At 40.2% G+C, this 25474-nt stretch overlaps 1 protein-coding gene across 1 annotated transcript in view; it reads left to right on the forward strand.

The window, feature by feature from the left end:
- PLXNA2 (plexin A2) overlaps positions 1 to 25474 on the forward strand; it is a 518514-nt gene that overhangs the window by 449504 nt on the left and 43536 nt on the right. The window contains exon 22 of the mRNA XM_073615770.1: positions 8269 to 8537. Within this exon, the coding sequence (XP_073471871.1) occupies positions 8269 to 8537 (269 nt within the window). The remainder of the gene's footprint in view (positions 1 to 8268; positions 8538 to 25474) is intronic.

Below are 25474 nucleotides of genomic sequence, written 5' to 3' on the forward strand. Positions count from 1 at the left end.
AAGGCAACTCCACTTTACACTGCAAGTGTGCTTGGAAGTGCGGTCGCTGTAGATCTGAGGGGAACATGCAAGGAAAATAAAAAACAGCATTTTTGCTTGTAAATGATTGGATGATAAAATCAGCAGAGCTTCCCCTCATGTCAGATCTTCCCCACTGATCTAAAGCGACTGCACTTCCAAGTGCACTTGTAGTGCAAAGTGTATTTGCCTTTAGTAAATCAACCACATGGTCTACATCTGTCAAAATGCCAGTGCAAAGCAATGATGTGCAACCAATGCTGGAGAATGTGCATGTAAACAGAACATGGCTATAAAGTGTCAGGAGGAGATCAGCGGCACAGCACTGCAAAAAAGATTAAAAAAAAAGTGTCTTGAAAAAGTCAGGTTATGATACACAGTGCTTCAGCAAACTAAATATCATCCATTAGGGCTCATGGTGGTTATACAGGTGTTTGCTAACTACTTCTGCATATACAACATTTTTATGTTTACATATACATATGAAAGTGTGTTTGTGTGTGTCATATAACATTTTCATTTACTGTCATTTATACAATGGTGATGCATTTTGCATAAATCTTTGTTCCGGGCCAGAGGCCTTGTTCCATAATTTAGCCTACTCCAGCCACTGGGAGGGAACTCCTGCTGCCATGGAGTCCATCAGGAAAGGAAATACGGTAAGTATTTGATAGAAGTTTTCCTGACAGACTCCATGGCAGCCTACGTGTGGGAAATAACTAGCCATACACACCCAGGTGGGCAAAGTGCTGGACAAAAGAGAAAAGGTTTAATTGGCACCATCAACAGACAAGATACCTAAACCAAAATTTAACAGAAGATAACGAGGCTGGCTCTACGCAGCAGTGCACCATGAACGCGTTCATTGAAGACTACAAGGCCGCTTTGCAAATAACTTCTGGAGCCACGTGACGGGAAGCCGCCCATGATGTAGACACGCTTCTGGTTGAGTGAGCGGTCACCGCTTCTGAAGGTAGCAAGCCCTTGGCTTTGTAGGCCCACTGAATGGCCTGAACAATCCATAAACAATCCATGCTGTGATAGATCTGGAAGAGGCACGCATTCCCCTATTCTTCCCATGAAAAAGAATGAACAGATGGTCGGACTGACGGAACTGAGCTGTAGCTTCTAGATACTGATTCAGAGCTTTCCCGACATCTAGGGGATGAATACTGGAATCTCCGGTAGATCAAAACGTTGGAAGAGCAATCTCCTGATTGTCGTGAAACACAGATGAAACTTTGGGGTTTGAACTCAACATAGAAATCAAAACTGCCCAATTAGAAAAAATGGTTAGAAATGGCTCCTTGCATCCCAGAGAGCTGATTTCGGAGACCCTCTTGGCCGATGTTATAGCCACCAGGAAGGCAACTTTTAGAGAAAATTCCTTAATAGAGGACTGATCTACATGTTCCAACTTTCTTCCTGAGAAGAAATCTAAGACAAGGGGAAGATCCCACTTAGAGAATCTTGGCTTTTTCTGAGGTCTGAGACTTATTGCTCCTCTGAAGAACTGCTGAGTAAGAGGGTGTCTAGCCCAGGAAACGCCCGTAAATGCAGAAATTGCAGAGACTTGGACCCGCAGTGAGCTGACTGACAAGGAGAGATCCAAGCCCGATTGTAGGAAGAACGCTGCCCGGAGTTCCAGAACATTGGAGACTATCCTGTGAGAAGGAAAGATCCATATGCCTTGGGCTACCACTGTTAAGCAGGGAGAGCCTCAGCCCCTGTTGCTGGCATCTGTTGTGATGGTGATCCAAGACACAGGTGCAATGGAGTGACAGTTGAGGTGGTTCCTCTGTTGTAACCACCAAGGAAGGCTCTCCTGCATGGATAAGGTTATTTGGATAGAGTGATCCTGAAGCCCTGGGTTCCATTGCTGGAGGAAGCCCTTCTGGAAGGGCGTCATTTTCCACTGAGCCCACTTTACCATGGGTGTTGTTGCTACCATGGTGCCGATGATTTTTAGGCATTCTGAGGCTTGGAAATGAGAGGAGTACATTGCAAGCTGAACTCTGTCCCGGGTCACTGGGATTTTTTCCAGGGGTAAGGAGATGGTGTTCTTGATAGTGTCGAATTGTGCCCGAGGAATACCAGGGACTGCGTAGGATCTAGGTGGCTCTTTTCCAGGTTCAGAAGCCAACCGAACTCGAGTAGAGTGGAGATGACCTGGGATCTGTGGAATAGCAACTGCTCCCTGTCCCGAGATAACAACAGCAGGTCATCCAGATAATGATACAGACGGATACCTCTGGTCCTGATCAGTGCCATGACAGCCAACAAGAGTTTTGAAAACACACGAGGCGATGTCGTAAGCCGGAAGGGAAGACAGTTGAACTGCAGATGGATTTGATCAACAGCAAAGCAAAGGTATTTCTAAAACTCTGACACTATTGGGACATGGAAGTAAGCGTCCTTCAGCTCTATAGACACGAGCCAATTGCCTGGCTGGATTGCTTGATCGTCAACCAAAGATCTAACATATAGAATTTCTGGTTAAAGGTTTTTTCCGAATCGTGAATATAAAAATGCCATTGCATAAGAGTTACAGATTTCGTTTTGTTCAATTCAAGAACACAAAACGCTTTCTCCACTGCAAGACGCTGCCATTTTGACTGACTAGTCATGTGACTTCCCTTAGTAGCAAGACACAAACTTTATGAGTACAACTACCTAACGCATTGCAGTTGTGGTCCATGTCTTCAACTGTTACTGTTTTACAGCATCTGAAAACTGTATACTTCTTTATGAATCCCCCTGTATTTGTACTGAGTTATGAAAATGCTTCCTGAAGACAGTTTCCTTTTATAATCTGTAGTGACTGATGGAATGCTTAACAGCTTCTCTGCTCTTTTGTGCTTCACCGACTTGCTGACGGTCATCTTGACATGAGGACAAGGTGGCATGTACACTAGATTGCTGACATATCTGCACTGAATTCTGAATACAGTCTTTTGTTGTAGTTTTATTTGTGTGTTGAGATATGGGCAACATTTTCTTACATTGATAAATATATTTTTGTACATTTTTTGGTGGAAAAAACTTTTGAAGCAAAAATAGTACTTAGGTTTGGATGATGGCTATTTATTTTCTTTATTTATTATTGGCATTTATATAGTGCAGCGCTTTACATATTGTACATTCATATTTATTTATTACAGGTACTTACCGTATTTATCGGCGTATAACAAGCACTTTTTTCCCCTTAAAATCAGGGGAAAATCGTGGGTGCGTGTTATACGCCAATCCCTGCTGCCTCTGAGGGGAAGGAGGGACCGAGCGCTGCCGAAATAGACCGAGCTATTAGACCGCTAGCGGACAAATACCGACGGTAAAGCGCCGCTAACAATAGCCGCCGCCCCCTCCCCAGTGTGAAAGGGGCCTTAGAATAAAGACAGTCGTTGGATTAAGGCCTTTACTATACACTATTTGATTTCAAAGTTGAGCTTCCAGCTCCTCCAGACTCCTGTAGGAAAGTGGAGCCGGTAGTTGCATGATAGCTAATTTGCACAGGCAGGTTTACATTTGGCAAACACACCCCAATACTGTGCAGTATTATGTAATACAAATATAATGTATTAGCAAATATGGAACTCGTTTATCTATGCTATATCTTTTTCATTTATTTTTATTTTTTGAGGAGTGAGTACCTTTTTTTTTTTTTAGAAAGTACCCGTTCACACTTCCTCAATATTCCATAGTAGTTGTAGCTGCTGACTGTGAGTGATTCTAAAGGCTCCTCTTTTTTTCATAACAAACATGTTGTACTTACTGTACCTGCTCTATGCATGGTTTTGCACAGAGCTGCCCCAATCCTCTTCTACTAGAATCCCCCGCCGGCCCTCCAACCCCCACCCTCCACCCACCGTGTACCCCCATAGCAAGCCGATTAATATAGGGGCACTCACACGTGCGTGTTCCAAGCTGCTCTGTGTGTCCATAAGACACATAGAGCACAGCTCTGCCCAGTCCCCTGCTCCCTCCTCACTGGCTGTGATTGACAATGGCTCCCACTGCTGTGTCTGAGCCAATGAGGAAAGAGCCTCTTCTCCTCTGCACATCGCTGGATCGAGATCAGGCTCAGGTAATTATAAGGCTCGATTCACACCTATGCATGTTGCTTTTGGGCGTTTTTGGAGGTTTTTTTTTCATGCTTGCCACGTTTTTGAGCAGCGTTTTTGCTGCGTTTTTGCCGCGATTTGCGTTTTGCGTTTTTTTTTTTTTTTTTACAGTTTTTTTTTACAGTCTTAAAAAAATTTTTAAAAAAATTAAAAAAAACAAAAGCAAAAAAAAAAAACGGCAAAAACGCATCAAAAACGCACCAAAAACGCTGCAAAAACGGTGCACTTGCGTTTTTGATGCTTGTCCATTGAATTCTATTACATGCAAAACGCTGCATTTTGCATGAAAAAAAGTCCCTGACCCTTTCCAAAAATGCAGAGAAACAAAAAAGCATTGATGTGAACATGTTCCATAGGAACCCATGTTAAAAAATTCCCGTGCATTTCTGCAAAATGCATCAAAAAACGCGCTAGTGTGAATGGAGCCTAAGGGGGGTCGGGGGGAGGGGAGCTGCTTGCAGAAAGTTTTTTTATCTTGATGCATAGAATGCATCTTGAAACAGCCACACCACATGTTTTCAGAGAGTCCTGTATTTCACCTGAAGTTATTTGTGGGTTTTTCTTTGCATCCCGAACAATTTTCGTGGCAGTTGTGGCTGAAATTTTAGTTGGTCTACCTGACCGTGGTTTGGTTTCAACAGAACCTCTTCATTTCATCCACTTCTTGATTAGAGTTTGAACACTGTTGATTGGCATTCTCAATTCCTTGGATATCTTTTTATATCCATTTCATGTTTTATACAGTTCAACTACCTTTTCCCGCAGATCCTTTGACAATTCTTTTGCTTTCCCCATGATTCAGAATTCAGCACTGGATGAAAGATGCAAGGGTCTGTCAGGAGTGCAGTAACCCATTGACCTTTTAGGCCAGGCTCACACTGGTGCAACACGACAGTCATACCATTTTGGATCCGACTTTGCCCTGTGACTTGAAGTCTGACATGAGTCCAACTTCAATGAACAGGGATCTGAATTTGAACCCTAACAATACCAAGCACTGTTTCTGGTATGAATCTTTAGGGGGAACTCCACGCACAATGTAAAAGACGTTTGTCGTACCAGTGTGAACCCGACTTTATACACTTACACACTAATTACAAGCAAACTGATCACAGGTGAGGATGGTTACCTTTTAATAGCCATTCCAGCCCCTTTGTATCAACTTGTGTGCATGTTATCAGGCCAAAATCACCAGGGTATGTAAACTTTTGATCAGGGTCATTTGGGTAGTTTCTGTTGCCATTATGATTCAAAAAGAGTAAACACAGTTGATTACTAGTAAATGGCTTCAGCCAAACACTAACCATAAGTGAAAGAAATGTTTTTGTGTTATCATTCATGTTCTCTGAAAAATGGCCAAGAAATCATAAATTCTGCCAGGGCATGTAAACTTATGAGCGCAACTGTAATACATTTAAAAAAAAACAAAACATGTAAACATGTTCTTAAGTTCCCCGCCCGCACAGACATGCACATAAGAATATAAATATATGTGGATTGCGCTGACAATTTACATATCTCTGCAAATGGCATGAGAGCAATCATTCTAGGGCCATTGTTTACTGTTAACTCTAAACTGATAATTTGCAAAAGCAAATAATGTGTTGTCTATGGACAATTTTGTGCATCGAAGTTTGTCACAGTTTCACAAGCATGTGCAAGACCATCTTTTATTAATAAAAGGTGCAGTTTTTATTTTAAAAAATATTTTAAATTGTACATATATAATAAATATATATATATATACTGCAATACTGCATATATATATATATATATATATATATATATATATATATATATATATATATATATATATATATAAAATTGTTGCCCTTATATATAATAATTAAGTTATAGACTTGTGGCACTATTAAAGTCTTTTATCTGCCTAGTATGATAAACGTTCATCTTTTGCTTTTGTGGTGCCCTAGCAGATAACCTTGTACGCTTCTGTGGATCCAGTCATGATCCTTAGACCCCACACACACTATAAGATTTTCTGCAGATTTTTTTATAATATGAGGTCAAACCTTAAGAGTTTCAATTTGTATGCAATCAGGCAGGCCCTTGCACTACATGGTTTTAGTAAATCTGCAGAAAATCTAATGGTGTGTATGGGGTCTTAAGCTGGCCATGCACTAGTAGAATTTCATTAAAATGTTTTTGTTTTAGGAATGATTGTTTAATATTCCAGTTGTTAGTGGGTTCAAATTGATGGTTGTTTTTGACCACAGTGAAGAGAAAATTTGAGGAACATGATGGAGAATGTATCGAACAAACACATTTTTAACAGTGTACGTGGTTTTCGTTCGGTTGAAAAGTCCATTCATTTAAAAAAATCAAATGTTTAATGCAAACACATTTTTAAGTACTTTTGAATGACATTTGTCAAGTCACCAAATGTACTGTACTGAGAATTTTCGGTAATGTGAGAAAATAGATGCGCAACCAAAAAAAAATTAATTATGTGCAAAATAGAAACACAAAAAGGGGCAATATATGTCCTGTCAGAACAAAACAATCAAATAAGAACATATACCAGCAAACTAAAAAGAATTATCTGAATTAGAACCTATGTTAGGATATGTGTTGAGATAAAAAAGTGAAATAAAAAATACTAGTAAAAACAAGGAAAAAGTCCATGGAGTGTTCTATAGTCCAATAAATGGATCAGTAAAAAGAAGATAAGTGGAAAACCCCCCAATAAGTCCTTTCCAGAATGTACTGCTTACAGCCGCTTACCAGAACCGTAGGACCTCTGTTACGGAGGTCTAGTGGGCACAGACAAGAGGAAACACTCAGGCGAGGGCAGTAGATTCAAACGTCCGTCTGGCTCCTCTCCTCCAGCGGTGAAACCTGGCTCCGCTATACTCCATGGGGCCCACATTGGCAAGCAGGAATGGGGGCTCTCAGATAAACAGCAATGATTCTCCTGCAGTGCCTTCTGTATTGTGGATCACAATTCTGATTGAGACACCTGTAGATGAAGGGTGGTATCTGCTAGGCCATAATAGCATAAATGTCCTATTTTGGCCTAGCAGACACCACTTTTCATCTACAGGTGTCTCAATCAGAGTTCTGATCCACAATACAGAAGGCACCGCAGGAGAATCATTGCTGTTAATCTGAGAGCCCCCATTCCTGCTTGCCAACGTGGGTCCTGCGGAGCCAGGTTTCACCGTTGGCTATAGTGTTGGACTACATTCTGGAAAGGACTTATTGGGGGTTTTTCCACTTATCTTCTTTTTACTGATCCATTTATTGGACTATAGAACACTCCATGGACTTTTTCCTTGTTTTTACTAGTATTTTTTATTTCACTTTTTTATCTCAACACATATCCTAACATAGGTTTAATTCAGATAATTCTTTTTAGTTTGCTGGTATATGTTCTTAGTTGATTGTTTTGTTGTGACGGGACATATATTGCACCTATTTGTGTTTCTATTTTGCACATAATTAATTTTTTTTGGGTTGCGCATATATTTTCTCACATTACCCATACTTCCAAGCTGAATATTCCAGTTTTTTTTTTAGATTGCAGCACCGTCACTTTAATACTAACACCTACTGCCTTTATATTTACATATATATTTTCATATATTGTTTTTTCATTAGTACACACTGGGGGTAGTGCGGATTGCCCACGTTACACATTTCACTACTGAGAATTTTTGCAAACATTTTAGTATGTAAATCTACTTACTGGTGTACGACCAGCTTACTTTCTGCTATAACATTGTTTACTGTATAACTATAGTACAGTATAACACCGGTTTCTGCTGTCTGTAAAGCAGGGTATAAATGGACCATTTTTGTTTTCATTCAATGAAAAAAAAATAACAGATCCCCACATCCACACAAGAAGGACACAAGGGATCTACCCCACTATTCTATTGTAGTCCTGACAACAGGGACTCTTCCCGACTTCTGTTAAACAGATAAGGGAACGCATGTGCCAAAATACTGCCCAAATTTTGATACGCGTATACCCAGCATAAGATTGTGTTGTTTGAAGGCTACATGTACAAATCTCAGACTCTTTTCAAATGCTGTAACTTTTTTGGCAATTGCAACTGACTTCCAGAATGATCATGGTTAATTATGCAGTTTTCTGTTCCCTTTCTAGGTGCCAGGCAAAGGACAGCAGAGTGTGGAGAAAGCTTTGAATTTGTTTGCTCAGTTGATCAACAACAAGATTTTCCTGCTAACTTTCATCCGCACTCTGGAGATGCAGCGTAGTTTTTCCATGCGTGATAGAGGGAACGTGGCATCTCTAATCATGACTGTTCTACAAGGAAAGCTGGAATATGCCACAGATGTTTTGAAACAGCTACTGTCTGACCTAATTGAGAAGAACTTGGAGAACAAGAATCACCCCAAGCTTCTGTTGCGGAGGTAACATTGCAGATGCAAACAAAACATTTTCAGTCAGTATCATGCTACAAACAAAGTTCTGTCACTGCTATGGTTGAATCTTAGAATCTCAGCATACATTAAATGCAATATGTGGTTAGGGTGTTTTTTTTTGTTTTTAGCCATGAGAGAGTTTTTTTTTTTTTGTTTTTTTTTAAGTATTTCATTTTTTTATAAGAACCTTTTGAGGTATAGGAAATCATTTGTAGAATGTATTTAGATTGGCTGATTGACTTTTACTGGAGTGATGAAAGTTGTGTGAAGTCTTAAGCCGTCCACAGATGGATCAAATCTCGGCTGGTTCAGCAGACTTATTGTACCCAAGTGAAAACTTGGGTGAACACAATAACACTTGGGTGAACACAATAGCTCCGCTAGAGGGATTCGCCCATTAACACTGAATGTGTTGATGGGGGAATCTAGTGATTATCTTTCCTGCAAGCCGTGGTTACAGAAAATAAAATTGCTGAAAAAGAATAGTTTTGAAGGGAGTTTGTGACATACATATTTCTATCCTTAAGAAATAATTTGCATTTCTCTACACATAACGGTTTAAATCTGAATCAGCCCTGTTATTTGGATTTTGGATGGAAATGACACATGTCCTGTGTTTTTAATATAAAGCTATTATAAAAAAATTGGGGAGGCTGCCTTTACTGGCCTCTGGCCTGAATAATTTGATTCATTGACTTAAATCAAGGGTAGCGATAGCAACCTCCATGTTTCTCTAATGACATGTGGCTTTAAGAAATCAGTGTTATATTTTGAAGGTTTTCTGCTATACTGACTAAATAGATGAGTTGGGAATACCTGGGATGCCCTGGCAATCCTTGCTTGACAGTACTGAGCCCTGCAGGAGTCCATGTTCTACTGTGAAATGCTTTTGAAGCCAATTTTATCTACCAATGTAATGTTTGTTTTATTACACAGTGGTAGAAAATTCACTCAGAATTATTTATTCTTGATGATGAATATGTATGTGGATTTTACATAATCAGACGGGAGTCACAACCACATCACGGCCTTATTATATGCTTACCTGTAGGTACAAGTAAACAAGGCAGACTTTACTACCACTTTAAAGTGAACCTGTGTCTAGATAATGCATACTAAAGTGTTTTCATATTTTGAACAAACAGTAAAACCTCTTTAAAACCAGCCTTCATTCATCTATGTGTCTTTAAGCATTATAGTGAAATAAATTTTCAAAATTGACAAAGCAGGCTGTAAAATCTTAGCTTTTTTCTATAATAACATAATCTTGGCAGCTTGCCATTCCTTCAATATAAACATATATATAAATATAAATCAGCGGGTAGTTTCTGTTAGCAATTGACTCAAACCCCATTTTAAAATTTGTGTTGTGATCTATCAGAGGTTATAGTTTCACATTAAAAACAGATAGAGAGGCTTGTTAGAAATCTCTTTTACTGCTTGATAAAAATATGTACATGTTAAAGCTGAACAATACTCACCTCAGCTCCAGTGATGCGACGTCTCTGAGCTACCCCGCCCAGCTGCTGACATCTTCAGGCAGCCAGCTTCCAGGTCTCGATCGTCCGGAGGCACAGCAGCGCTCATCTGAGTGTAGTATGATTTGTAAAGTTCACCATTTAATGCAATTTTAAAAATGACAACTCACAAGAAGTAAAATGTATAAAGGCATGTTGCATGGGTTGGCTTCTCTGTACCATCCGGATCCTGGTAGCTGGCAGGTTAGGGCGTTGGTGGAGGCTCGTCCGCTCTGGTGGTTTTCAGGGCTCCAAGTGAATCCGACAGTCACGTCCTTCTCTGCCTGAAGAAGAAGCATGCATGCTCTGAACGCGTGCCCGACTGCCCTTTGTACCCCCGCCCACTGACGTCACAGTTGACGAAGATGCGACTGTCGGATTCACTGGAAACCACCAGAGCGGACGAGCCTCCACCAGCGCCCCAACCCGCCAGCTACCAAGACCGGGAGAGAGGCCAACCCATGTGACATGCCTTTATACATTTTCCTTCTTGTGAGTTGCCTTTTTTTAATTGCATTAAATGATGAACTTTACTAATCACACTACATTCAGATGAGCGCTGCTATGTCTTCCTGCTTTCTCATTCACAGAGCTACTTCCTCCCTGTCAACTGGCTGCACACACTGAGGGTAGAATCAGCAAAGACATCTTAACCCTTTACTATTGAACTCTATACTGACTTTTCCCCATATATACTTTCTAATCTTTATTGTTTTATAGTTTACTTTTTTATGTCCATTTTTTCTGATGCATGAATCATGTATTTTTATGGTTGGGACAAAATACCATCACATTCTTGAGGAACATCTGCTGCCCTCTGTCAATGGGAAGGTTTACCTTCCAACATGACAATGACCCAAAGCATGCAGCAAAAATGACCATACAGTGGTTGAAGGAGAAAAAGGTGAATGTCCTTGCAAAATATATCGGGTGCTACACTATTAGAGCAGCTTTGAGACACAGGGTAAAGCTTACCATAGGTCGACAGAATTTTTAATTAGAAATTCTTAGGAAAAGTCTTAGGAAAATGTATACGAATGTCCTTTTTAAAGATTTTTAGTTTGTTTTTAACATTTGATTTTGGAATGAATGGACATTACCCAGTGAAAACCTTATACTCTGTTAGAAATTTGTTCGTTCAAGAAAAAATTTTCATCGTGCTCCTTCAAATTTTTTTTGCGGTCAAAAATGAACATTGATTTGACCCACTGATTGGAAAAATTAACAAACTTTCCTAGAACATTCTTTCCTAAGAATTTTCGTTTGAAATTTTACCTATCTATGGCCAGCTTAAGCCATGCGACTTGCTCCAAATGCAAGTCGCATGTATACAGGCAGTCAGTCTCCGGGTTACATACATCCGACTTACATATGATTTATACTTACAGTTAGAGGGAGACAACAGGAAATAGTAGGAAATCTACCACTAGGAAGGGAAATTCACTCCTGTAAGAGTTATCATGGGAAAAAGGTGCCTCCACTGCAGCTTTATAACCAATCCTGGTTTGTCACAAGGACAGAAAATGAGGTGAAATCTTCTGAACAGGGGCACATACAGCAAAACATTACAGGGGTATAAACCCTTCTCTATGCTATCTATTCAAAATGTAAAAATTATTTTTTTGTAACCCAGGGACTGTCTGTACCCACAAAGGCATCCAAATCCTCTTAGGTTCTGGAAATACAGGATGTAGTAAAGACCTTTTTAAAGGACTAGACAATATAGGAGTTACAGGGAAATGTTTTTTGTTGAAGGCTTTAAAGTAACATTTCTACAAATTCCAGACCTAATTGATATCCTGCACATTTTAACCAGGAAGGTTTTTCTGCTTTATAATTACTCTATGATACAATTGTTTATGAGCAAAAAAGTACAAACAATATCTCCCACACTGATATCCTCCTCAAAGGATCCTCAAATGCAACTATCAACAGATTACCTCTCACCTCTTATGCCCCGTACACACTGTCGGATTTTCCGACGGAAAATGTGTGATAGGACCTTGTTGTCGGAAATTACGACCGTGTGTAGGCTCCATCACACATTTTCCATCGGATTTTCCAACACACAAAGTTTGAGAGCAGGATATAAAATTTTCCAACAACAAAATCCGTTGTTGGAAATTCCGATCGTGTGTACACAAATCCGACGGAAAAAGTGCCACGCATGCTCAGAATAAATAAAGAGATGAAAGCTATTGGCCACTGCCCCCCGACGTACGTGTTTTACATCACCGCGTTCAGAATGATCGGATTTTCCGACAACTTTGTGTGACCGTGTGTATGCAAGACAAGTTTGAGCCAACATCTGTCGGAAAAAATCCTAGGATTTTGTTGTCGGAATGTCCGAACAAAGTCCAACCGTGTGTACAGGCATTAGTCTCCAGGAGAAAAAAGGGTAAATTTAATCAACAGAGACACAGATGGTAACAAACACATGACTGAGGTTCCAAAACCTCCCCACTTAAAAATTAAAGAACGTTTTGACTGGAGGTTTTTTAACAGCTTATCCTTGGTACAAGCTTCATGTTGAAATACAAGTGTGATTTTGTGTACATGAAATTGATGTTCCTTCCGGTGTGTTATTAGAAACTCTAAAGAAATCCATGTTAATTTCCCTTGGGAATTGTAGGAGAGGGAAGCAGAGAATGGAAGCTTTTAATATTAGTTCATGACTATTATCGAGTGGTCTAAAAATAGGTGTCGTTTGAGGAATACTAACCCTTGTGCAACAAGCATATTAATTCAGACTCTCTCTACCATGTAGTTAACTCACTCAGTTCCAAACTGAGAATGTGCTGGCACATAACCCGAAAATATACCATGATGTAAGAAAAAAGGATGGATAAAAGCAGGATTCATTGTATCAATGTGTTTATAGATTTATCTTTTTATACAGATCCACTAATACAACAAATTAGGAGAATAAGTCAATGTTTAAGTGCCCACAAGGCTTATTTTATGCGTATTTTATGCTTATTTTAGTTTAAGTGCATATTCTAAACAAATTATCTCTCTGTTCCACTATGCCATTTGTAAGAAATGTTTCCAGTGATGTTTGCTTTGTGAAAGATAAAGAGATGTATTATTTCTTTTATTACCAGTAGGATTGTCTGCAAAGGTTCAAACACTGGCATATCCAAGAGGCCTCACTGCAAGGACATATCTATTATTTTTGGGAAATAGTAAATATTAATGCAGAGCACAAAAGATCAGCCATGGCTTGAGGGAAAAAACTCAGTAAGGAGAGAGGGAATGAAAACTCTAGATGTATTCCTGCAATTTAATTACATGGTTGGCTGTTTCAAAATGAAATTTGTTTGGTGATGGGATATGGAGTCAGACAGCTTCCTCCAAGAAGGTGGTGGGGGGAAGTTCTATGGAGGGCCAAGTAAAACGTTGTATGAAAGGGGTTGCTGATGCAAGAGTGCACGATCAGAGGGAATAAGCAGTGCAGGGTAGAATATGCCACTTCTGAAAAGCTTGATATTACAGCATTATACCATATTATCTGGTATAAAGTGGCAGGGTTTTCTTGTATTTATTTTACAATGCTTTATTGAACTAGTGTTCTGTATTAGGTCACATTATTAATACACATGAAGATCTCTTGAGCATAAAGATAAGTGAAATCTGTCTGTCCTTTTCATATTTAACTCATTGCTAAACTCTTCACAAAAATGTTCCAGATATGGGAGCATATGTTATAGGCTGTTCTTGCTTGAAGAAATCACTCCAAAAATGAATGGTAGTTCTCATTAATATCAGATTACCAGATATGTGCACTTTATGATTTTTTTTAAATTTTATTATGGCCATAAATAGTCATAACAATTATTTGGACTTTAGGACTATTTCAAACCTAAACGTGTCTTTAGAATGTAAGTGCTACTTTCTTCTTAACCAAACAACCTAATGCATGTATCCAGTGTCTGTATAGGTTATATGGGAGACACTTTCCAATGAAAATAACCAGATCAGTATGAAATGTGTATGAAATCTCAGGTGATAGCACTTTGCTGAAATCAATGGATAAACTGCAATAAATATTAGTTTCTGCATTGGACTGCTTTGGTGTTCAGTACATGTGGTTTGCACAGATTTGTAGGTCAGAGAACATTAAAATACTTCATATGAATGTAGTTGACTATCTAGCTTGCAGGGAGAGCTCTAGCACTCTGTGAACCACCACAGTAGTAATTTATCTCCCATGAAATGGTTTTCTCTGAGATTTAAATCAGACAAACTGAGCCTCAGAGCATGTTATGTCTGCTTTGCTTTCTCTTTTGCTAACCTATAGTGCTAAGGAAATTCTTGTTCTGTATCTTTGTAAATCTAGAATTGTTTGTATTTGTTTATATGTTAACCACTTGATGACCACATAACTCATATTTGCCAGGGGCAGGATGTGTGGGCCTTAACACCCACGCACCATACATATGCGTCCATATCAAGCAAGGTTTCTAAGCTGAGAGCTCTCATTCAGAACAGTGATGAGGCAGGCCATACACGTTTCAAATTCCCGCTAAACTGGCTGAGATTTGAACTGTGTATGAGCAGGCTGAACGTACCAAGTTGATCTATTGATCAACTTGGGTACAACCAGCATGCTAAGTTTTACCTGCGATTATCGCTAGCTAGCAATAATCATTGTCTTCTCCTGGCGGGGACAGCTTCCTCTGCCCTGCCCCCCCCTCCTGCCGGGAGAAGACAATGGCCCGACAGGAGGGATTCCCCTATCAACAATGTCTGTATTGATGACGTTATCGAGCAAATTTCGCTCTCTGTATGGCCGGCCTTAGCTGTCAGAGACAGCACTTGGACTTTGTTAATGATTGGGAGCTGGCGGGGGGTCCTGATCATGTGACCACTGTGATAGCCAGTCACAGTTATCACATGATCGGGAAGCGTGTCTTGCCTCCTAGCAAGACCCAGCTAATGCGCCATAGCAATGAATAAAAAGAACTATTTAATAACTAATTTAAAAAAAAAAGTTAAACACAATTGCACACCGCATGTGGGAATTGTAGGTCAGTTCTGCATGCACATTTACATGTATTTGTAATGTGCTGACGTTTCTCTTTTTGGTATAATTTTTTTATTCTTTACAAAAACGTAAAATATTTAGTATGCAGATATTATTGCTCCAAGGCCACTTGTTTTAGGCCTGAATTATCTGTACTGTTTAAAGTGAACCATTTTACTTTAATGGCCACCCCAACTGCAACCTTTTTATACTTTCCTCTCACTGCACTGTTCCCAGTACATTTGGGTATATAAGGTGCATTTGACTCACTCCCCTTCCTCCAATGTTACAGTACTGGTGCTTGCAAATTGGATGATGAGGCAGCCGGGGATGTCCCCTTTGTGCCTTAGAACCCTGTGCAAGTTTAATGATACAGTTTCTTCTCCTTGTTTCCTACAGCAAATGGAGTGGTGGGGAAGTGAAATAAAATATAAACTTCTACAGGATCCAGCATGAATTGAAACATGTTTATTTGTTCTGCATGTCCAAAGCATGGGGTTCACTTTAGACTGCAATATTATATCCTAATACAATGACATCTCATTGGCCAGTAGTAATGTGAAAAGGTTGGGGAATTAGCAGGCCATATATTGACCAAAGAAGTTGTCAGTATTTGCATAATGGAGTACTCAAGGCCTGGGGATACCTAGATGCGCTGAAGCTAAAGTAAACATCTGAGCAGGTTGCTGAAAGCATTATAGATCTCTTGAAAACTTGTGCTACACACCATACATCTACAAAATGTCATATCCAATCATACTTCATATGTCACCAGCATATCAACTAATCTCTAAAAACATTTATTGTGACATCACCAATATTTAAATTAACCAATGTTAGCCATAAAGTGCTCCTTTTGTCAAGATGTCTGTGAAGATAAACTGAGTGTACATAGTTAAAGTGGTTGTAAGGGCAGAAGTTTTTTTTTATCTTAATGCATTCTATGCATTAAGATAAAAAAAAAAAACCTTCTGTGTTTGGCAGCCCCCCCAGCACTAATATTTACTTGAGCCCTCTCTCTGTCCAGCAATGTCCACAAATCCCTCGCCCATCCGTGACTCTCCCTCCTGATTGGCTGCGACACAGCAACAGCACCATTGGCTCCCGCAGCTGTCAATCAAAGTCAGTTAGCCAATCAGCGGAGGGGGTGGGGCCCAACAGCAGCTCCATATCTGAATGGACACATGGAGCTGCAGCTCTACTCGGGTGCCCCCGTAGCAAGCTGCTGACTGTGGGGGCACTTGACGGGAGGGAGGGGCCATGAGCAGCAAAGAGGCACGCGAGAAGAGGAGGATCCAGGCTGCTTTGTGCAAGACCAACTGCACAAAGGAGGTAAGTATAACATGTTTGTTATTTTAAAGTAAATAAAACAAGACTTTACAATCACTTCGAGTCACCCACTGAAATCGCAGCAGTATAGGACTAAATCCTGTGTGATCAAAAAAATATGGATCACCACTGTCATTGTTTTTGGATGTAAACCATTAATGATCTCCTAATCTCTGGAAATCCCCAGTAGGTTGCCACAGAGTGTACAAAAACTTCTTTAAGTCGGGTTCACACTGGTGTGCTGTATTTTGGCTTTCTGAAAGCGCACCAAAATGCCTGCATGCTGCATCTCTGGTGCACTTTCAGAAAACGTCGCAAAAATGTGTGACCTAATAGTGTACTCCCTGACAAATACAGAAGCATCATTGTGTCTCTGAATGACAGATATCCTGTCCCCCTTATTTTTTTAAGATAATAAAAGTATACACTGCGCTAAATTCAAAAAATATATGGTGCAGAGCAGCTACATACAGGGTGACAACAACCAAAAAATCATGTAAAAGTAAAATGTAGCGCATAAATTGTGCAAAAAGTCTTCAATCAAGAAAACAGCTGAAAAACAAATATCCATGAATGGTGAACACAGCAATGATAAAACTTATAAGTCTCTCAATAAAAATGAGTGAAGTCCAGTGAGTGAATAGAAAAACAAATATACATGGAATGTCCCACTGGAAATGGTATGTAGATGTGAGACGGCAAATGCTCAAACACAGGTAAATCGTCAGATCATCCCAAAGCTGTATCCCACAACTACATGTGACTTGGTAAAGATGGTGTGTAAGAAACTCTTACCAGATACATTGGACTCCCTTGTCAGCGACAGGGAGTCACTCGAGCGGGTTGCCTCTCAGGGCCTGAAAGCGGACATCACAGCTCTGCGAACCTTCTGGGTCAAACTCTGTTATGGATCTCCCAGGGCCGCCAGGTGGGTCCTCCCAAAGGATGGCCAAGGTGTGAATCAGAGGGAACAGTGCGTCACGTAAAAAACTGAAGTGGAGGCTGGTTTGATCTCTCAGTTGATATGTGGAGAAAAAATAAACAGGCTCCACATAGTGTAGATGAGCAAAGTGGGATTTTTATTGCTAAAAAATCCAGGTAACAATAAAATGTGATCACAGGGTATAAAAACAAAGATGGGCAACAAGAAGGATGCTGAAAGCGCCCGACGCGTTTCGAACAATGGATCGTCTACTGGGGCATACCCCAGTAGACGATCCAATGGATCGTCTACTGGGGCATACCCCAGTAGAGATCCATTGTTCGAAATGCGTCGGGCGCTTTCAGCATCCTTCTTGTTGCCCATCTTTGTTTTTATACCCTGTGATCACATTTTATTGTTACCTGGATTTTTTAGCAATAAAAATCCCACTTTGCTCATCTACACTATGTGGAGCCTGTTTATTTTTTCTCCACATATCAACTGAGAGATCAAACCAGCCTCTACTTCAGTTTTTTACGTGACGCACTGTTCCCTCTGATTCGCACCTTGGCCATCCTTTGGGAGGACCCACCTGGCGGCCCCGGGAGATCCATAACAGAGTTTGACCTAGAAGGTTCGTAGAGCTGTGATGTCCGCTTTCAGGCCCTGAGAGGCAACCCGCTCGAGTGACTCCCTGTCGCTGACAAGGGGGTCCAATGTATCTGGTAAGAGTTTCTTACACACCATCTTTAGCAAGTCACATGTAGTTGTGGGATACAGCTTTGGGATGATCTGACGATTTACCTGTGTTTGAGCATTTGCCGTCTCACATCTACATACCATTTCCAGTGGGACATTCCATGTATATTTGTTTTTCTATTCACTCACTGGACTTCACTCATTTTTATTGAGAGACTTATAAGTTTTATCATTGCTGTGTTCACCATTCATGGATATTTGTTTTTCAGCTGTTTTCTTGATTGAAGACTTTTTGCACAATTTATGCGCTACATTCCCCTTATTTTTTTAGCTCTCTTTAAATACACAGAACATTTTCTTTTGCATTGTCCAGGGTTCAGTCTACCAAACACAGTAGATAAACCCTTATGACCACATTTATAATAGATCTGAATCTGTACCTTACTTGTTTTTGTTTTTGTGCATGCACAAGAACCATAGGAACTGTGAGATAGGGAGATCATCAACCGAATGCCCAGGATGGGCATCACTGTATATTAACAGTCTGTTTTTAAAAAAAAGAAATAAAGGTATTAGAAATCTTAGGGTTTTGGTTGATACCTGGGAACCATGTATGGGCAGGCTGAATGTACCAAGCTTTGCTTCTTCCTGACTGCTGCATGAGGTGTGTGAATACCTGCACATCCCGCTGCACACTGTATTTCCTCTGGCCCGCTCAGATGCTGCTGCAGGACATAAGAGCTACAAGGAAGAACCACTGCATGCTGTGTGGGGACAGCAGATGTTTACACATCTGAAGTGTCAAATACTTGCAGAGGCTGCAGCAAAGTAACAGTATTTGCAGATATGGGCAACTGATACACAAGTATAAATGCTCTTTGTTTACAGGCTGGGGTTAGATTACAAGTGACCCTGTAGTGACATGGTCGCTTAAAGTAATGTGGCCTAAATTTTATCTAAACTCAAGAATAAAACATGTATCGCAATTGCCATTTCTTAGATGCAATGGCTACATTTGTTTTCTTTTATTGTCAGACTTTTTATGCTTTATTTTCATCTAGTGATCTCATCAGTAACATGTATCTTGTTCTAGGGTGACAGCGCTCACTGTACTGTATCTGTGGATGAGCAGCATTGCCACTCTAGGACAGGGATTGTTGACTACAGAACACCTCCTCCCTTCTTTATCATATAGCGGAAGGTGTGCTGTAGTCAACAAAGAAAATTCACTCATAACTATTAGTCTTTGTATATATGTAAATAAATGTTAACCTACGCTCACACATAAGACTTCATGCTCAGCCATAATCAGGAGTCTTATTGCCCATCTCTCACCTGATATTGCATATAAAGGAGTAAATGCCTGGTGATATAGTGTACAGTCATAATAATCTTCACCTGCTGTACCAAGTCCAGTCGGGAGGCACAAAGGCACCTCCAGTGACTTTCCTGCACAGAAACCACTGTTTTTGGTCAGGACAGTCGCTCCCCACATTCCAAAATGTGAGTGGAGCGCACGTCACTGACGCTTGATTATTATGATTGCAAACTATATCACCAGGCATTACAAGAGATCTCAGTCCTTTGCATGCAATATCAGGTGACAGGCAATATGACTCCTGATCATGGTTGATTATGGAGTCTTATGTGTGAGCGTAGGTAGTATTTGTTTACACAAATACAACTCAAGCTGGTTTGATTTTCTACAATTTCTTGAGAAAGATCTGGTGTTTGACCTTTGGATTGAGTATGCCTCTTTTCTGATCCGTCCCCTCCCTTTCCGTTAGTGGGAGTAACTGGTGAAAAGTCTCTATATATAAGAGCAGATGGTGAGTCCAGATTAGTGCTGTTCTGAGAAAGGGGGGATGTCGCACAAAATGTGTCAGCTAATCGTTTGACATACTTTGTACCAGTAGTGTCGTATCATGCACCAGATCCTTTCGTTTTGTGGTTTATTTACAACGCTTTTACAACATTTGACTCTTGTGAGTACAGTGCCTTAAAGTATTCATACCCCTTGAAATTTTCCACATTTTGTCATGTTACAACTAATAACGTAAATGTATTTTATTGGGATTTTGTGTGACCATCACAAAGTGGCATATAATTGTGAAGTGGAAGGAAAATGATAAATAGTTTTTTACAAATAAATTTGTGAAAAGTGTGGCGTTCATTTGTATTCAGCCTCCTTTACTCTGATACCCCTAACTAAAATCTAGTGGAACCAACTGTCTTCAGAAGTCACCTAATTAGTAAGTAGAGCCTGCCTGTGTGTCATTTAATCTCAGTATCTCATGATGAAGGCCAAGGAACACACCAGACAGGTCAGGAATAAAGTTGTGGAGAAGTTTAAAGCAGGGCTAGGTTATAAAAAAATATCCCAAGCTTTGAATAGCTCACGGAGCACTGTTCAATACATCATCCGAAAATGGAAAGAGTACGGCACACGCAAATCTACCAAGACATGTCCGTCCACCTAAACTGACAGGCCAGGCAAGGAGAGCATTAACCACTTGCTTACTGGGCACTTAAAGCGGAGTTCCACCCAAATTTTGAACAATATCTGTATGTATTCTCTTCCTTGCCTAGATGCTGACATGCCGTTTAAAAAAATTTAAATCGCCGTAATTACCTTTTATTTTTCTATTCTTCTTTGCACTTCCTGGTTCTCCTCCCGTGGGAGTAGGCGTGTTTCTAGCCTCTCCCAGACTCCTGGGAGCTAGTCTCAGGCTTCCCAGGATGCCACTGAGCATGTGCGGGAATGAGCGGTGAATGCTGGGAGCACAGCATTCACCACATCCAGGAAATAAATGCTTGTGGGCTTCAAATGCCCACAATGAAGATGGAAACCGCCTGCAGTGAATAATATAAGTTATTCTTTCCGACGAAATCTGACACAGGCGGACATATTACACACAATATGTGAGTATGTAATGCTGAGAAGAAAAGTTTGTGAATGAACTCAAGAAAAAAAAAGGATAGATAGGTGGACCCCCGCTTTAAACCCCACTCCTGCCTAGACCAATTTTCAGCTTTCAGCACTGTCGCAATTTGAATTAAAATTGCGCAGTCATACAATACTGTACACAAATTAAATTTTTATCATTTTTTTCCCACAAATAGAGCTTTCTTCTGATGGTATTTGATCACCTCTGCGGTTTTTATTTTTTGTTAAAAAATTTAAAAAGACCGAATTTTTTTTTAATTATATTTTTTTATATTTTGTTATACAATTTTGCAAACAGGTCATTTTTCTCCTTCATTGATGTACGCTGATGAGGCTGCACTGATGGGCACCGATAGGCTGCACTGATGGGCACTGAGGGACTGCACTGATGGGCACCAATGGGCTGCACTGGTGGGCACTGATAGGTGGCACTGGTGGGCACTGATAGGGGGCACTGGTGTGCACTGAGAGGTGACACTGAGAGGTGGCACTCATGGGTGACACTGAAGGGCATTGATAGGTGGCACTGGTGGGCACTGAGAAGTGGCACTAATAGGTACCACTGATGGGTGGCAGTGATGGGCACTGATGGGTGGCAATAATGGGCACTGATTGGCACTGGTAGGTCACACTGATAGGCAGCACTACTAGGTGGCACTGATTGGCACCACTGGTGGGCATTGATAGGTGACACTTGTGGGCATTGATAGGTGGCACTCATGGGCATTGATAGGTGGCACTGGCAGGTGCAATGGCAGGTGGTACTGGCAGGGGGTACTGATTGGCACAGATGAGGCAGATGTGCCTTCTTCCTCTTCGGGACCGATGTCCCTTGCACATAAGCCGGTGATCTTTTTTTTTTTCTCCTCACGCTGTTAGCATGTTGAAAAATGTTTACAAATGGTGTTAGGCTTTCATTTTTTTTATATTTAGGATATTTCATTTATACAAAGAACTGTGCTATTACATACATATTATACATCCACATCAGTCCCTGTCTTTATGGTGCTTACAATCTAACGTTCCTAAGTAACATTCATACATACACATACTTGGGCCAATTAACCTACCTATAGACAGGACCCAATTAACCTATCAGCATGTCTATGGAGTGTGGGAGGAAACCGGAATACCCGGAGAAAACCCACGCAAGCATAGGGAGAACATGCAAACTCAAGGCAGGTAGTGCCATGGCTGGGATTCGACCTGACATCCCTAGTGCTTTCAGGCAGAAGTGCTGTGGCTCTATATTATTTTATATTATATTATATTAACCCAATCATGGCAGGAAAACAAAAATATATACTTATTAAAGCATCTCTAAGTTCAATATATTTCTTTTACATTGTGTATAATAACCATATTACCCTCCTTCATTATTGAAAGAGTTAACGCATGTACCCACAATATTAAATAAAGTTTCTCTCCCAATTTTCTTTTTTTAAATGCACGGTGGGATGCATTCTTTTTTTTTTTTGTTAAGATGAGAAAAGAAACCTAATAATCACAGCTGCTGTACAGAAATAATATAAAGAGAGCAGCGATTTGTTGGAATAATCTTTCAGGGTTTTATAATCTCACAGCTTGGACATTAATTACAGCTGCTTTTTGAAAAGCAGATTTGTTCTTCCTTTTGTAAAGCTTAACATGAAGTGTGAACAGCTTGCACAGGATTAACAATATGAGAGGAAAGAGAAAGCCCACTTAATGTATGCATTGTATGCCACCTTTCCTGCATTGGTAGAGGCTCCTCCAGTTCCTTCCATTTTCTAAGACTGCTGTTTGGTAGTGGGAGAGTTTTCAGTATTTTTCACAGTCTCTCAGTGTAGAAATAAGGGACTGAACTAAAAATCATTTCATTCAGTTACTATATCCACTACATATTCAGCAACAAAAAAGCTAAAGAATTTGAATTTTTAGATTTCTTTATAACTATGGTCAGGGTAAGCTTTAGAAATGGAAACAAAACACTGTCATTGCCCAGGATCTCAAGGAGCTTCCTGCTGTTCTCCAATCTCCCCTGTGCTTGTAGATCTGCACCATTCCAGCTTCAGCCCCAGCAAACCATCAAGAGCTTTTGTCCTGGGGAAAAGCAGCACATACCAACAGCATCTACCTCCCATATTCTTTCTGTAGAAATTATAGAAAACTCCATACGTCATTACAGGGGAGAGATTCATACTCCTTTTTCTGTAGAAGCAAAAGAATGGATCTGGATTGTGTTTGTATGTGCATATGTTTATCGTGATGGATTGTGTGTATTTAGGTAGATAGTGTACAGTAGATAGTGTGTTTGTATATATGTTTATATACACTATACTGTCAGAGGTATTGGGATGCCTGCCTTTACACGCACATGAACTTTAATGGCATCCCAGTCTTAGTCCATGGTGTTCAATATTGAGTTGGCCCACCCTTTGCAGCTATAACAGCTTCAACTCTTCTGGGAAGGCTGTCCACAAGGTTTAGCAGTGTGTTGATGGGAATATTTGACCATTCTTCCAGAAGAGCATTTGTGAGGTCAGGCACTGATGTTGGATGAGAAGGCCTGGCTCACAGTCTCTGCTCTAATTCATCCCAAATGTGTTCTATCAGGTTAAGATCAGGAATCTGTGCAGGCCAGTCAAGTTCCTCCACCCCACTCGCTCATCCATGTCTTTATGGATCTTGCTTTGTGCACTGGTGCTCAGTCATGTTGGAACAGGAAGGGGCCATCTCCAAACTGTTCCCACAAGATTGGGAGCATGAAATTGTCCATAATGTCTTGGTATGCTGACGCCTTAAGAGTTCCCTTCACTGGAACTAAGGGGCCAAGCCCAACCCCTGAAAGACAGCCCCACACTATAATCCCCCCTCCACCAAATGATTTGGACCAGTGCACATAGCAAGGTACATAAAGACATGGATGAGCGAGTTTGGGGGGTGGAGGAACTTGACTGGGCCAGCCAATAAAAGGGGAAAAACCAAAGAATACTGGGGTTTATTTACTAAAACTGGAGGGAGCAAAATCTGGTGCAGCTGTGCATGGTGGCCAATCAACTTCTAACTTCAGCTTGTTTATTAAGCTTTGACAAAAAAAAAATGGAAGCTGATTGGTTTCTATGCAGAACTGCATCAGATTTTGTACTTTCCAGGTTTAGTAAATAAACCCCACTGATTTGAAATAAAGTAAACACATCAAAATACACCCTCTCCCTATAAACACGCCCTCTAAATTAAAAAAACGCCGTATTTTGCCTAAAGAGCTTAATTAAATTGAGAGTTTACACTTTGGCAAAATTTCACAGAGAAATCAGTTTTACCAAAATTATTGCACTCATTCCCAGCAATGCTATAGTAGAGTAGCAGTATTGGCCAGAAACGCACACAGTGTAATGATCCTCTATATTTCATGGTTTCCTTTTTTACCCTCACAAAAATGTAAGCGATTTTTTTTTGTCAAAACACACATGATTTTTTTTAAGTACATTAGTCTGGAAATTAATTTCCTTCTTCGGGATTAAAACAATAGCATATTTTGTAAAGAGAAGCCTTAATTTTTTTGTAAACAAGCACAGCAATTAGCATACTGCATCTGGAATTAATAGTCCTGGGACTAAGACTAAAGTCACTCCATTTGTGTTGCATTTAGTATAATTCAATGCACACTAAACAAACTTGTGTTGACATGCATTTTTAATGCATTAGGTTGCATTGATGTGCTTTTTTTAACCGCAGGAGCTAAATGCTTATGTTTAATTGTAACATGTTCTGTCTTCAACCAGCACACCATGTTGGTGTGAACAGGACACAAAAATAAGGCAATTTGTTTTGTTCATACATTGGAACTGCATTGAGTAAGGCAGTGCAATGCAAATGGTGTGAACAGGCCCAGCAGCCTATTTGGACTTCTATGCATTTCTCAAAATAAAGCAACTTTTTGGAACATTACATTTGGAAGTTAATAGTTTGCAGTTGCAGGTAAAGATAAAAATAGTGAGCCAGTGCATGTGCTTATAATCTACCAACTTGCCTGCCTGGTAATGTTGCAAAAACATAGAAACAGAGATGTACTCTGTAAAACCACACTGTAGTAAATATTCTAAGTAGTTGGTTTCCACAGACACAGTTCCTGGCTTAGTTCACACCCTCTAACACATTTCAACCTGATTGGGCTCAATCCTTTATAAGTACAATTGGGGTGAAACGCTTCAGAGGAGGACATGAGGAGTAGTCGAACAGAGCTTTACAGTTTCTTTTCGGAATCTGCCTGCCTGTTAACACTCAGTCTGTCCCTGTATGCTCTTGCTGTTGCATGAGGCAGGCAAGCTGTTACCTGAGTCGATGCTAGTGATTATAGTAAGGTACACCAGTGTTACCATTAATGCAAACATACTTCAAAAACATTGTGAGCCCAAGAAGCATGGATAGCTCATTGTTCACATATCTTGGACTGTCTCGATTTGCCAAAAGTTATTCCTCATGTTATTCAATAGAGCCATACAG

Source organism: Aquarana catesbeiana, linkage group LG02 (assembly GCF_042186555.1).
Source record: "Aquarana catesbeiana isolate 2022-GZ linkage group LG02, ASM4218655v1, whole genome shotgun sequence".
In the NCBI taxonomy this organism is placed as follows: Eukaryota; Metazoa; Chordata; class Amphibia; order Anura; family Ranidae; genus Aquarana; species Aquarana catesbeiana.